We start from the raw sequence: 15,053 nt of genomic DNA on the forward strand, positions 1-15,053 counted from the left end.
CCATATTTGCCTGACCGAGTCTAAGGAGAGATTCTGTATTTCTTCACATACTAGATCGAGCTGACGACTTGTGCTACTTTCAGGTTATGCCTCCAATACCTGCTCCAGTTGGATTGTGCAGGCTTCCAACCAGGAGGCGTGTCCGTCTTGATATGTCTATTTGACGTTTCCTTCAGCGAATCCTCTGATCGACACCTTGCCAGCCGCCCATAGCGTGCTCAGGGAAGTAACTGAGCCTTCATTCATTTGGAGGCATCTTTCCTGCATGCTACCGATTGCATCTTTGTATTCTTGCTGTTGCAGGAATCATGCGTTAAATCGCCACATAGGATGGAGCACGTCAGTGGGCCCTCTGTGGTACAGAAGTAGGAGTGTATGATCGGACATTCCTTGGACGAGTGTGTGAATGGTCACGACCAGTCGCAGTCCAGAGTGGGTATGAACAGATAGCTAATGCCTGCCCGGGTGTGGTGGGCAACAGAAATGTGAGTATTGATGGAGACATGGGTTCCATACTCTACAGATGTCGCACAAACCCAGCTGGGTGGCCCAGTCTGTAAGGTTCTGCCCTCCTGTTCGAGAAGGGGGCGCCGGTGGCATCCCAGTCTGGGTTTATGACTGCATTATAGTCCCTTGCTATCACTGTTAGCCCCTGGGAGACAGACAACAGCAGGATTGCCAGATCACGCAGAGAATATGCAAGAACTGCAGGGTGCATGTAGGCCGTAATCAGATTAATTGCATGCCCCCCACCACCCTAGTGAGAGCCAAGAAAGACCCCTGAGGGCCGTGAAGTTCTCACGCAACTACAAAGGGAAAGGAACAGTGGAGCAGGATTGCTACTCCCTTGGAGCCCCACGTGAAGCCTTCATGGTATACCATGTCAAATCCTTGGTGGGCTAGAAAGGGGCAGTGTTTACATAATAAGTGGGTCTCCTGCAGCATAAGGACAGAGGAAGTGAAGCGGTTTGAGAACTTCAAGACAGCAGTATGCTTCACTTTGTCCAGACCTTTGACATTCCATGAGAGGATGCGCAGGGGTTCTAGATCAAGATTGGGTGTTGCCATGGGCATAGTCACTGGAGGGGTTGCATGTGGCGGTGTGGAGGGTGTCTGGGCCATTTGTGAGAACGATCAATGAGCTGGCTCGGCAGGCGTGTTCTTGAGGAAGTGTTGTCCTGAGGATGATGTGAGCGCCACATCGCTTGTGTCTTAGGGAACTGAAGGGAATAAAACAGGAACCAAAAAAAAGTACTCCCTACTGTCCCTTCCCCTCCCCGTCATTTATCCCTGGAAACACCTATCGCCCAAACAGTGTAAACAAGAACAAGTGTTGACATTGCACGTTGATGGCAGAGTGGTGGACCCTTCCACTTATCAGGATTTATACTAAGCCAGAAGTCCGGAAATGTTCCTATCCATCAGGACCGAAGTCTTACGACACCCACAGCCTTGGGGTCTACAGATCAAATTGCTGGGCTGCGCTTTAGGTCTGAGTCCCCGCTTCCCTCTATCACTGGGGTCGGTGATCTTGGCTCGTGTTCCTCTCGTGGGAAAAGGTATGTGCTAAAGGAGAACCGGAGGCGCTTCTTCGAATACCTGTGAGGAGGACTTTCTTCTTTCTGCATTGTGGCCCCGCCAGGATCGGGTACATCTTTGCTGCTGCATCGCCGCTCTTTCCACTGCACGTTTTGCAGGCATTTGTGCAGGAGAGGAAGATACGGCTTTGCTTCTAGCGAGGGGGTGTTCCTCTGTGGCCTATGTCCACGCCGCTTCCGGGAGCCAAAGTAGTGGCTCTTGTGTATAACCCTGAAACTGGCAGGGAACAGGAATCCATATGAGAGATTTAGAGCTTGCAGCTTTTGTTTGATTGCAGTGTAGGATCTCCGTTGAACCTGGACCTTCTTGGTGTAATTTGGGAACAGCATAACTTTGGATCCCTGATAGTCAAGAGGGGTGCAAGCAGGCTTCCTGAAGAATAGCCTCTCTGTCCTTGAAGTTAAGGATTTGTGATATAATGGGCCTGTGAGGGGCCGCCCGGGGCGGTTTAGATGCAAGAGCACGGTGCACCCTTTGTACCACAAACCACGCTGAGAGGTGTTCCCAACGCTATCCTCGATTTGATCCAGGTTTCGATGAGTACCGACACCTGATTGGGTTCTGATCCCTCGGAAATACCCACCAGGCAGAGGTTGTTCTGGCGGGACCGATTTTCAACCTCCTCTGCCTCCTGCATAACTCAGCCGTGTGAGAAAGGAGCTTTGAGACTTGGTGTTTCATAGGCCCTGGGCTCTAGATACACACAACAAACCGAAAGGTGGTGGTGGTGGTGATGGGGGCTCTCTTTAATTGTGCTAGTGCATGTGCTGGATCGGTAGGACCGGGCCCATGGTCCAGCCCTGGGGTAACCTTTTCTCCAACCATCCCCACTGCTTCTAACCTGTACGGGCGGCAACGTTGGAGTGGTCCGGGTCTGTGCGCTGAACTACTGCTTATACAGTCTCTTAGTCACAGGCCCACCGATGTGAGCCCTCTGCATCTCTTCAGTCACTCCGGTGGGCGGCAGTCTCCAGCAGCAGATGTTGCAACCGGAGGCTTGGCTTAGTTGGGTTGGGGCCCCTCCACTCACCCAGCTCTTGCCTGGGCCGTGTCGGCCTGTTGCACCGCGAGGGGCCTCCCGGCATCCTCGAGGGAGGGTACTGTTCATCAACCATGTCCTCTCCCAGTCAGCTACCGTCCAGAGCAGTCCTCTGCTCCTGCCCCGCTCCTATGCCAGCAGCCTATTACAAATTGATTTTCACTGGCACAAGGGTCAGAGCTGCGATGGGTAGCAGCCATGATACCGCAGACGGCAGGGAGGGGGGTCCAGTCAGACAGCGAGTTCCCACTAACTTTCAGCCGACCATACTCTTGCCTCTCCTGCGCTGGAGCTCAACACAGCACGGGCACTGCCTTCTTGTGCCCGGGTCCCCTTGCTCATTCAAGGCAGTCGCTTGGGACTTTTGGTGCCCTGTGGCACAGGAAGCACCGGAGCTTTGTACAGGCACTCCAAGATGTGCCTGTACAATCGAGCTGATGATGAGGTCCGATGCACTCTCAGAGTACGACCGCCATCTTGACACTCTTGAAGAATATTCTTCTTTACATTCTGCATATCAATGCCCTCATTACTACCTGCAACCCTCGGCTGACCTGCCAACAAACCTGCCTGAATTGTATTTATCATAAAATTCCTCTTTGAAGAACATGTATAACTGCTGAAAGTGCTCCCTCTAAATCAGCACCATCCTCCGCTTGAGCATCCCTACATTGCAATGGAGTCTGAAAATAGGTACATTTTTAAACTGAGGGCTCTCACTAAACAGCACATGTGAGCACTCTGCTGTCCCCTGCTGGCCTGCATTAGATACAGCGCAGCTCGCATTCGGTGCCAACACTGTGTACTGTGCGTTCTTACCAAGCGCCACTAAAGATTACCCTGGGCTGCCTTTCAATTGTCAGGCTCTTGGCTCCTGATGCGTGTGTATGGACGCGGTCCTGCCTCCTCTCCCTCCAGTTGAAGCCGGCTTCTCAAGCGTGAGTAATACAATGCATCTGCTTCATATGAGCCCACTGGCGTCTGCACGCTTCCCTCCCCTTGTCAACAAGCACCTTGGCATTTATTTTTTTGTTGTGGCAGGGAGCACGGTAAGACCACCACCGCAACTCCACTGGCCTCAGCACGTCTTGGAGCTCCATACTCACCCAGGCCTGCAAAAGCACGCCGGGTTGAATTAAATCCTACCTGCCTGCTTCACAAAACCGCCCGAGGGCCTCTCAGACTGCCTCAGCTTTATACCCCACCCACCACTATGAGCCCAACTGGCTAGGGACAAGCAATACAAATAGCCCTAATCCTGCAGGACCACAGCGTCCGAATGACGCAATTAAACCAGAGAGCCCTAGCGGTACTTATAACTCCGCCTCCTAGGGCCTGGAATTCACCATTCACTCGAAGGTGCCTGGGGGATACCACCGCCAGGAGCCCACATTCGAGTCAGTGGCTGCAGCTCATGAGCCTTCCTGATAGCTGTATGGGAATGCCACCACCAGCGATGAAAATCTACATTCCTCATTCTACTGTGACACGCTGTTCTCTCACACATGATGTGCTGAAATGGTTATCTTTATAGGAGCTCACACACGTAACCAGTCTTCCACGCTCTACAGTACCACAAGCAAAAACAACGTGATTTCCCCTGGCGGTCACCTCTGCTGGAGTTAAATATGCATAATAATTAGTACTAAATGCTAGGTGGGGATTGTGGGGACACTTCATCAATAATATAAGGATATCACGCAGGAAATGCTCATTGTGCAGTGGAGAAGTGTGGCTCAATAGTTAGAACGGCAGACCTTGATGCAGAGGTCTAGCCCGGGACCAGGGTTCAATTCCCCGCCTCAGCGGGTCTTGGGCTCAAAATTCCACAGACCTGATAATTCTCACCTCGGTGCCTATTCCAATCATGGAGTCCCACTCTGCAACTCTGGGCAATAGCTTGCTTAATCTCCACAACGGCCCCCACAACACTAAGGATGCCTGGCCTCCACCTTGGGGGTGCCCAGGAGTGGCGCCTCACAGGGAAAGCCAGGATGGGTTCCACAGCGGTATTCGTACAAGCGCCTTGAGACCCTTGCGGGTGAGTAGTGCGCTATACAAGTATCGATTTAGATTTAGATGGTATTCTAGAGTACATTTGAAGTTGCTTTACATGACCATTGTCACTGGTTGTGGGACCAATTCATGCTGAGAAGTGGTTGTAATGTGGAGACTTACTAATGGAATGCGCTAAAGTACTTTATGATCACCACATACAGGTTTGTGGCCGAACTGTGTATCAATTTAAACATTTTTTTTTATGGCAGAGCCAGGTCTGTTGTTAATGCTTCTGACGCCAGTTCAGGCACTTACAGTGCCTGTATAGTATAACACAACACAGTGTTGATACACAATAAAATTCATGCTACTTGTAACTATGTATAAAGAATTGTGTATTTATTACAAGTCAGATACAAAATAACCATTTACAGAATCGTTTCTTAAATGTTCATATACTGGAATGCACTGAATGGATGGGGTCCTATGGTGTGTTCCTCTTTTCGTTCACATATTCGAGAGAGCTTTGGCCAATCTATTCCAAAACCAGCCTTGGGTGCAGTGGTTGGTGTAGTCGCACACAGTGATGAACCGCAGGATGCTTGGAAATTCCTTCTTCATGAGCTTATACTTGACTGGAATAAGGCGTTTCTCGCGGGCACCTGCATGGTAAAGGTGGAGACACATTTGCATTAGAACAGACCACATTACCTAGGCCATAATATTCCAAAGGTGTGATTTCTAGCAATGAAAAATAAGTTACACAGTCTGATAATAGCACTTCCTCGAATAACATCTGTGGCACACTAATTATTATGGCATGTGCATCAATGAAGGGTAACCAGGTATTAGCAGACATTACAGCTGCCATCCCTAGTCTCAATTGTCATGAAGGCAACATCAGTTCCAGAAATGGGGTTTAATGAGCTCCCTGCCCCCAAAAAACATATCCTTGACTTTTGAGACACTAATTCCCCGATTACAATTCTGCATGTTACGCCGAATTTCCAAGCTGAAAATTCTCCGTGGGAGGCAATTACCACACCTCGTAAATAAATACCTCACCCCTGGAAATGGATATTTACTGGATATCAAACATACCCCACCTCAACCTTCCCAACCTGAAATCATGGCCTAAGGGGTCAGACCGGTCAAGTCAATGAGTTTTAAGAGTGTATTATGGCACTTTCTCTATCACCGTTATGATGGTGAATCAAAGTCTTTGGTTAGGGACACGGGCCCCATGTTACTTGGTTACAGTTATATTTATTTTTGCAAAAACGCTATAATACAATTGGTCCATCTAAGATAATTCTTCACTACCATCTCATCAACTTTCCTCATCGGACTCTGAATGTTTGAGGCCAGTAATCACACAGGAGGCAGGCAATTCACTTCTCGGAGGTACCAAGCAGAAGACAGTGAGAGTTGTGGCCAAGCGGAAAAAGAGCTGAATGACAATATTCAAGAAAGCCTGAATGAGCATTTAAGGTTACCAATAAGTAAGAGGATATTACTGGGGTGTAGTTTGGTTGGCGAGGTGGCAGAGACAAGGCCCTTGCAACCTGGGTTAGCCTGTTCTCTAATAAGCCTACTGCTTTTTTTGAAAAAATCTGACATTGCTGCAGATTGCACGTAAGCGCAACCCCCTTCAAGAACAACTTGTCCCATACTTAGGGAAAGTCCTGTGAGTTGCACAGTGGCACTTGGACCATCCTTAGACCAGTATTATGTGCATTGCCAATAGCTCTTTTCTGGTCCCAGAGTTTGGTTAAGCAAATTGGCAACTGGAAAACGAAAATCCCATCCAAAATGCACTGCTGTATGCAAATAAGCATTCCAGGAAATTCTGGCCCTAATAACTGAGTAAATAGTCAAGCATTCCAAGCGAGCACCTGACAGTGTAATGTGCTAGTGGGGTCTCCATTTGTAATGCAGAGAAGAATAAGGGACATCCACATGGGTGTGCTCCGGCAGTGGAGAGTTCTCCCATTTAATAAGGGTGCGCCTACTGGGGGAAGTTTAACTATAGATTAAGGGCTTGTGTAGTTACAAAGGGGGACTCCTGCGAGCAATTTTTTTGGCTAACACCCAGATTGTTCCCTCACTGCATCCATAACAATTGTATATGCCAGGATGTTGCATGAAATGAAACTTCGGAATCATCCTGGACTCCAAACTCAAAATTAACCGCCAAATAAATGCAGTCACCTCCGCCGGTTTCCTCATCCTCCATCTCCTATGAAAGACCTTCATCTGGATTCCTCTTGAGAACAGGAAAACCGTCACCACGCCCTCATCAGCAGCAGACTAGACTACAGCAACGCACCCTATGCCGGGATAAACCAAAACCTCACCCACCAACGCAAGAATGTCCAGGACTCCTCCGCCAGACTTGCCCTCAACCTACCCCGCCACTGCCACATCACCGAACACTTGCGGACACTACATTGGCTCCCCATCGAAAAGATAATCCCCTTCAAGCTTCTCACCCATCCCCACAAAGCCCTTCAAAACACCGGGCCGGCCTACCTGAACCATCGCCTCTCGTTCCACGCACCCCAGAGATCCCTCTGCTCAGCTCAGCTCTCCCTAGCTACAGTGCGGCGCATCAGCAGAAGCAGAACAGAAGGACGGTCCTTCTCCCTCCTCTGAGCTAAGGCATGGAACATCCTACCACTCCACCTCCGGCAGACACCAACACTCTCCAAGTTCATGAAGTACCTCAAGACCTGGATCTTTGACGAACCCTAATGAACATCCTGGGGCTGCGAAATAACTGCGTTGTTATATTGTTTAAGCAAGGACGAAAAGGATCTTCACACTATAGGAGTATCTGCTCAAAGAACTTAGAGTGTACATAAACTTCAACATTCCCAGATTTCATGCTGTCAAATCCATCTGCTACAAACCGGTTTGCATGAGTGGTTTCACAATCCTACCACTGAATCCAAAAGTCAATCATGGGCTCATGAAAACCTATGTAAACATGAGTTTTAAGTCTAGACTATGTGACTCTAGATAAAGGGTGCATTGCATTCAGATCGCAGCAAAAATCAACAATATAAACAGATTATTATTATGGTGAGGTTTGTCACAAGAAACGACCAAAATATTGATTAGTAAGGAGTATTTTAGGTTACATTTAAATTGTAGCAGAAAAGGTGGCTAGCTAGCTGCCCAGTGTTAGTCTGTAATGTCTCTCCCAGATGCAGTTAAAAATATTATACCTAAGATATGGAGATAAGTTGCCCTGAGCTACTGAGATTTTCCCTCACATAAGAATTTCCAGTTTAATCCAAACATGGAAAACATAACTTTGTATTGGGCTTTTTTGCTTAGAAGTATTGGGATTTGAAGGGTTTCTAGCATATTCTGATGTGAAATAAACACCCTAATTGTATAGCAATGTTAGTTATATGATAATACAATATTTAAATCAGTTTCATTCTGCAATAGCTCATTTTAATTAACTGAAGCACTGCAACTTCAGGGATGTTTGTGTTACACTGAAATTCTCAACTGCAACCCTCCTGTGTTAGCAATGTCATTTAAAATATATTTTGATTGGGTAGCCCTCCTGGAAAAAATAGAAGGCTACAGAAGGCGAGTGCTACACATTCTACTAAGATATACTCTGGCAATTCATGACACAGAAGGATGATCTGATGTTTTTTTTGCTACTATAATTCTCTTTAGTTTCTATTTCCAAGGCAGTAATTGGTCATTAAGGTAGAATCAGCTGCTCCATTTTTTTTAACAATGGAATAACTTATCTTTCCCAGCTTAACAGAACAATATCTTTCTTCAGCAACAGATTTAAAAAACTGATTAAAAAAAATCAATACTAACACGGTCTCATGAAATCTTATTTGCTTTTCAAAGATCTAAACGTGAGCCAGAGTGACGTTTCTTTAATTGTTCCTCAACCAGTGATGGCATGACATGTTCCAACTGATCAAAGCATCTCACTTCAGATCTGAATCATTTAGTACGAAAAGAACACAGCAGTGGAAATCACTTTGTCCATCAGTCAAATGAAAGCTACCTCTAGTCTTTTCAATTGTGTCTAAAAAGAAGTCACCTTGATGGAAAAATCAAGACTGTGAGCCTCACACTTGGGGTTAGAAAGTTCTTTGACTTATGCTAAAATGCCCTGGACTGGGTGAAGAGCATTCAAAGTTCACCAGGTATGCTCCTCGTGATCTTTGATCCAGGCTTTTTAGAGATAGTTATGCTTTTTCCAAGCAAGGTGAAGAGTATTGGAGTGTTTTTTTTCCAGATTTAGAATCTAGAGCCTCTGTGGATAAATGATTAAATTCAGAAATGGCTAAGTCAATATAATTGGGTCTCTTGCCTCACTAGCCTGGAATCTTTTAAACAGGAAAGGCTACACTGTTTCCATTTATTGGTACAGCTCACTTCTTTGTGAGCTTACTCATTCCCATATTTATCTTTAAGAAACATATTTTCAAAGTCAAAAGCTGAGAAATTGTTACTATTATTTTATGTTTTAACCTCTAAGTCATTTGCTTGCTGCCTTCAGCAAGACAATGTGGACAGTAGCTGTCAAGAATGCACTGATCAGATAAAGAAAGTACTGATCTGTGACTTACTCCAAAAAGAATTTTAAAATATTAAACGTTTTTTATTGGCAGTTTTAGTCTATCCTTCATTTAGTTGAATATGGTGTCCTTTCCCAGTTTTTTAGCCACCAAGTCTACTGTTTCTTTATTTAGTCACACCTGGTATTCAATGTATGGAAAAGATTTTCATTTTCATTTGTGTTTACAAATTACGTTATTGGTATTTTCAGTTGTACACTCTTACAAATACCCTAGTGTATGTTCAGATTAACCTAGATTTCCTCTTACCACAATGCATGACTAACGGTAGAGGAACAATATGCTTAGAAGGACTCAAGCACCAATTAAGCCATTTGTTGCTCTAGTGTTTTCTTGGCCAATAAATAAAAGGATAGTTCCTCACACAAGCTGATGTTCTTCCGAAAAAGTCTACCCATAAAGAACCCTTACACTACCAACTAGTTAATTTTTTTCATTTATAAAAGCTTATCAATTGTTCTAACTTAATACTTCAAACCCTAGTGAAGACAATGTTTGCATCATTTTCTTTTCAACATGACTTTCAAACCTAGTTCTCTCTTAAAGCACAAGTTATTTACCTTCGGTAACGATATATCTGTAAGAAACAGTAGTTTGTGTTAGATTCCTTACCTTAGAATATCTCCAGGCATCAGACTGGATCCGGAAAGTTTGTCAGCAGTACCCCTGCGCGTTGGTAGGCGTCTTCTGCGGCTCCGCGTCCATCGTCGGCGTTGTGATCGCCGACGACGGACGCGGGATGACTGAGTACTTAGACGCCGCCCTCGCGCGCTGATGTCAGTTCTGTACATAGCTTTCCGCGCCAGGAAAGCAGAGCCATGCAAGAAACTGACACTGGTGCCATGAAACTAGGGCCCTCAAAGGGAGATACCTTAACCCTAGATATTGGTTCGCAGAACAGGGAGGATGGGTGGGGCGGTAAGGAATCTAACACCAACTACTGTTTCTTACAGGTATATCGTTACCGAAGGTAAGTAACTTGTGCATCTGAAAGAAACAGGTTGGTGTTAGATTCCTTACCTTAGAATAGATGCCCCAGCAATACCAACCCCGGTGGTGGGTCTGCGAACCAAGATCACACCAGAAAGTCCTAGAGAACGGACTTGGCTGTCCAGGCAGTAGTGCTTAGCAAACATGTGCCGCGAGGCCCACGTAGCTGCCTGACAGATGTCCTGCAAAGGAACTCCCTGACCCTGGGCAGTAGTAACCGCCGTGGCCTGAGTGGAATTGGCACGCAGCCCCACAGGAGGCTTCTTTTTCGCAAAGGAGTAACAGACCTTGATGCACAAAACGACTCACTTGAGAGATGGTTCGCTTGTGCACCGCCCGGCCCTTCTTAGCGCCCACGTAACCAACAAAGAGCTGGTTGTCCACCTGGAACTGGCGTGTGCGGTCTAGATAGAAGGAGAGCACACGTTTTGGGTCCAGACGGTGGAGCCTCTCTTCCTCTTTCGAGGGATGCGGAGGCGGAAAGAAGGTGGGCAAGGTGATGGACTGCCCGATATGAAAGGCTGTAACCACCTTGGGCAGGAAAGAAGGACGAGTCCTCAGAACAACCTTGTCCGGATGGACAGAGAGGAAAGGAGGCTTAGAAGCCTGGAGCTCAATCACTCTCCTGGCAGAGGTGATGGCCACCAGGAATGCAGTTTTAAGAGTCAAAAGACGAAGAGGACAGTTATGAAGTGGCTCAAAGGGAGCGCACATCAGATAAGTCAGTATAAGGTTCAAGTCCCACTGAGGCATCACGAAGGGAACAGGAGGAAACATGTGTGTGATGCCTTTCAAGAATCTATTTACAACAGGGGACTTGAAAAGAGAAGGCTGATCAGGAAGCCTTAAGAAGGCTGAAATGACAGGGATAACCTTTGATAGTGCCCAGAGCAGAGCCCTGCTGGGCAAGAGAAAGAAGGAAGAGGAGAACCTCTGAAAGGGGGGGGCAGAAAGTGGATCCACAGCCTTTGCTGTGCACCATGCCATAAATTTGTTCCACCTGCAGGCGCATACCGTTTTTGTGGAGGGACGCCTGGCTGTCAGAATCACATCACAGACTTCAGGAGGCATGTCAAATGGCCTCAACTGTCGCCGCTCATTCTCCACGCATGTAGGTGGAGACTGGACAGGTTTGGGTGGAAGACCGTCCCCTGCGACAGAAGGTCCTACTGAAGAGCAGACGAATTGGGGGGATCGACTGACATGCTGAGTAGCTTGGGATACCAGTATCTTCGTGCCCAGTCCGGAGCCACAAGGATGACTTGGGCCCGGTCTCGCCTGATCTTCTTCAGCGCTCTGGGCAGAAGTGGTATAGGCGGAAAGGTGTACAACAGACTGCAGCTCCACTCGCGACGATAAGCGTCTCTGAGCGAGTGCCGCCTTGGAAATCCCAAAGGGCAGAACTGATGACATTGTGCGTTCTCTCCGGTGCGGAATAGATCTAACCAAGGCTCTCCCCACTGCTGTAAGAGACCTTGTGCCACGTCCGAGTTCAGACGCAATTCGTGATCATCATGCACCGGTGGCTAAGTTCGTCCGCCCTGGCGTTCAGGGAACCTGCCAGGTGTTGAACCACCAGGGTGATGCCTAAGTGTCCCAGCCATGTCCAGAGGCGCAGAGCCTCCTGACAAAGGGTCCACAACCCCACCCCGCACTGTTTGTTGCAGTACCACATGATGGTGGTGTTGTGCGTGAACACCTGCACTACACTTCCCCGGACAGAGGGAAGGAATGCCTTCAGTGCAAGTCGGATCGCCCAGAGCTCCAGAAGGTTAATATGGAGCCGGGACTCCGCCGGAGACCAGAGGCCTCTGATCTCTGCCTCTCCCATGTGGCCCCCCCATCCCAGGATGGACGCATCAGTCACTACTACATGCTCCGGTTGGGGTAGGGAGAGGGATCTGCCGCTGACCTAATCGCGGTTCGTGAGCCACCACTGCAACTGACTCGCAGTGCCCTCCGAGATCAGGACGTGGTCGGACAGGTTGCCCTGATGCTGTGCTCACTGAAACTTCAGGTCCCACTGCAGAGCCTGCATCTACCACCTGGCGTGATGCACCAGTAGGATGCAGGAGGCCATCAGCCCCAGGAGCCGCAGCGTCAACCTGACCGAAAGTCGGGATAAAGACTGAAAGATCAGAATCAGAGCCTGAATATCCCGAACCCGCTGTTCGGGAGGATAAACCCGAAACTACGTCGAGTCCAAAACTGCTCCGATTAAAAGAAGATTCTGAGAGGGGCACAGGTGTGACTTCGGCACATTGATGGAGAACCCCAGCAAGTGCAGGAGGTCGGCCGTATTCTGGAGGTGGGAGAAGACTGTCTGGGGCGAGCCCGCCTTCAACAACCAGTCGTCGAGATAGGGGAAGACTGAAATCCCTGATCTGCGCAGATGAGCTGCGACCATCGCCATCACTTTCGTGAACACCCGAGGGGCACTGGTAAGGCCGAAGGGGAGCACGGTAAATTTAAAGTGCTCGTGGCCTACCGTGAGCCGTAGGTAGCGCCGGTGGGCCGAAAGGACGGGGATGTGGAAATATACGTCCTGCAAGTCCAACGCTACCATCCAGTCTCCGGGGTCTAGGGCAACAAGGACCTGAGCCAAAGTCAGCATCTTGAACTTCTCCTTCCGGAGGAAGCCGTTGATGCCCCGGAGGTCCAAGATAGGGCGTAGGCCCCCTTTGCCCTTCTTGAGTACCAGAAAGTAGTGAGAGTAGCAACCACGTCCTACTTCTGGCCCAGGCACGCGCTTGATGGCCCCCTTGGCCAAGAGGGCAATAACTTCCTCCTGCAGAAGTTGCAAGTAATCCCCCGAAATGTGGTGGTACTCGGTGGCATGGCTGGAGGGGTCGCCTCGAAGGGGAGGGAGTAGCCCCTTCGGACGATTTGTAGCACCCACCTGTCCGAGGTGATGGAGCGCCAGTGGAGGAGGTGATGGCAGACCCCCACTGGCGTCGAATTTGCCTGAAAGCTCGGACAAGGAAGGCTTTGAGCCAGATGCTGTGGACTGACCTTGCCGTTGTCCCCCGGCAACTCACGGCGGTTACCACGTCCGCATTGAGGCGGATTCTGCGGCCTGTACGAACGCGTGGGGGCGCCCCTTCCTTAGCCACGAAAGGGGCGAAAAGCAGAAGTCTGCTGGCGCTGACCCGACAGGCCCAAGGACTTGGCCGTTACCCTGGAGTCCTTGAAACGCTCCAGCGCACTGTCTGCTTTGACACGAAAAAGGCGGCGGCCATCAAAGGGCATGTCCATGAGCGTGGCCTGGACATCCCCTGAAGTCAGTGGTATGAAGTCCACATCTGATGGAGTAGCGTGCTGCATCCCGCCCCTCGGCAAGTGCCTGGGCGAGCCGTGCCTGGGCCTCTTCCGGACACTGGGGCAGCACGTCCGCAACCGTGTCCCACAAAGAGTGGGTGTCACGGCCCAAAAGGCAAGCAGTGTTGATAGACCACAACCCCAAACTCAATGCGGAGAACAGTTTCTTCCCAAACTGATCAAACCTTTTGGATTCCGGTTCCGGAGGAGCAGTCGGGAATGCGGACTGGGATGTAGAGGCCTGGATCACCAGGCTCTCAGGGGTGGGGTGAACGGACAGAAAGTGGGGGTCGCCCGGAGCCGGCGTCGGGCCACGTTCCTATCCACAGGGGGCACTGTGGAGAGCTTGGACCAAGTGCCCATCAGAACGTCCGTGAGGGCTTCATTAAACAGCAGCAGAGGCTCCAAAGAGCTTACTGGCGGCTGAAGCACCTCAGTGAGGAGATTAGTCCTCACGGCTGCAGCAGGGAGCTCAAGAGCCGAGGCCTTGGCTGACCTGTGCAACACCACACCATAAGTGGCACCCTCCTCCGTAGCCATGGGGGGAGGAGAGATGAATCCAGTGTCAGGCGATGTGTCCAGAGCACTGGTCTCCCCCAACTCATCTGCCCAGCCCTGACTTAACTGTCACTGCTGCGCCAGAGGTTCCTCAGACCCCTCCCTGTCCTCCCCTTCACCCGTGTCCTGATAAACAGGCAGAAATGACGGAGCCGGGTCATAGGTGAATTGATCATCCACCGACGCCGGAGACTGAGCCGAGCGGCGCCGGACCCGGACTGAAACTGAAGACGGCACCGGGAGTGACACCATCGGGGTCGGCGCCAGCGGAGGAGTCGTGAGGTCAACTGGCATCGACCGGGATCCAGGCCTGGATCTCTTGGGGCCCTGCGGCGTCGGGACCGAAGTCGACAATGGCACCGGAGCCGAAGCACCCGAAGGCGCTGGGGCTGAAGCCGCCAGGGCCCCTAGTCGGGTCCACAGGGCCTGAAGGCGCACCAACTGGCCTCGACGGAGGGAAGTAAGTCCTCATGGCCCGGAGGAAATTACATATCTCCTCCGGTGTCGCATGCAGCCCAGGAACCGGAGGGTATGGGGCCAAATATGACGCCCACGGCTCCGGCGGAGCCGCACGGGCGGTGTCGCCCGAAACCTCAGCCGTGTCGCACAATCGGCGAGGGGAATCGGAAGATCAATGTCGCCTCTTCGACTTCTTTTTAGAGTGCCTCGACTTACTGGAGGACTTGGAGCCCAACGAGTGGTGATGGCTCGACGAGCAGCAGCGAATGTGGCTTCGCGACCGGTCCCTCTACTTCCTCCTCGACCGGGACCTTGAGCGGTGCGGAGCAGACTGCCGGAGCTCAAGAAGCTTGCGGGACCGCTCCCGCCTAGCTTTCGAGGTCAAGCCCCGGCAGTCGGCGCACGACTTGACGTCGTGGTCGGCCCTGAGGCATTAGAGACATCGACGGTGGGGGTCGGTCACCAAC

General features: G+C 50.0%; 1 protein-coding gene across 1 annotated transcript in view; it reads right to left on the bottom strand.

Moving 5' to 3' along the window:
* Nucleotides 1–5,014: 5,014 nt before the first annotated feature.
* MYD88 (MYD88 innate immune signal transduction adaptor) overlaps nt 5,015–15,053 on the bottom strand; it is a 59,810-nt gene continuing 49,771 nt past the window's right edge. The window contains exon 6 of the mRNA XM_086940878.1: nt 5,015–5,298. Coding sequence (XP_086797004.1) covers nt 5,144–5,298 — 155 coding nt within the window. The 3' untranslated portion in view covers nt 5,015–5,143. The remainder of the gene's footprint in view (nt 5,299–15,053) is intronic.

This window comes from Lissotriton vulgaris, chromosome 10, assembly GCF_964263255.1.
Source record: "Lissotriton vulgaris chromosome 10, aLisVul1.2, whole genome shotgun sequence".
Lineage (NCBI taxonomy): Eukaryota > Metazoa > Chordata > Amphibia > Caudata > Salamandridae > Lissotriton > Lissotriton vulgaris.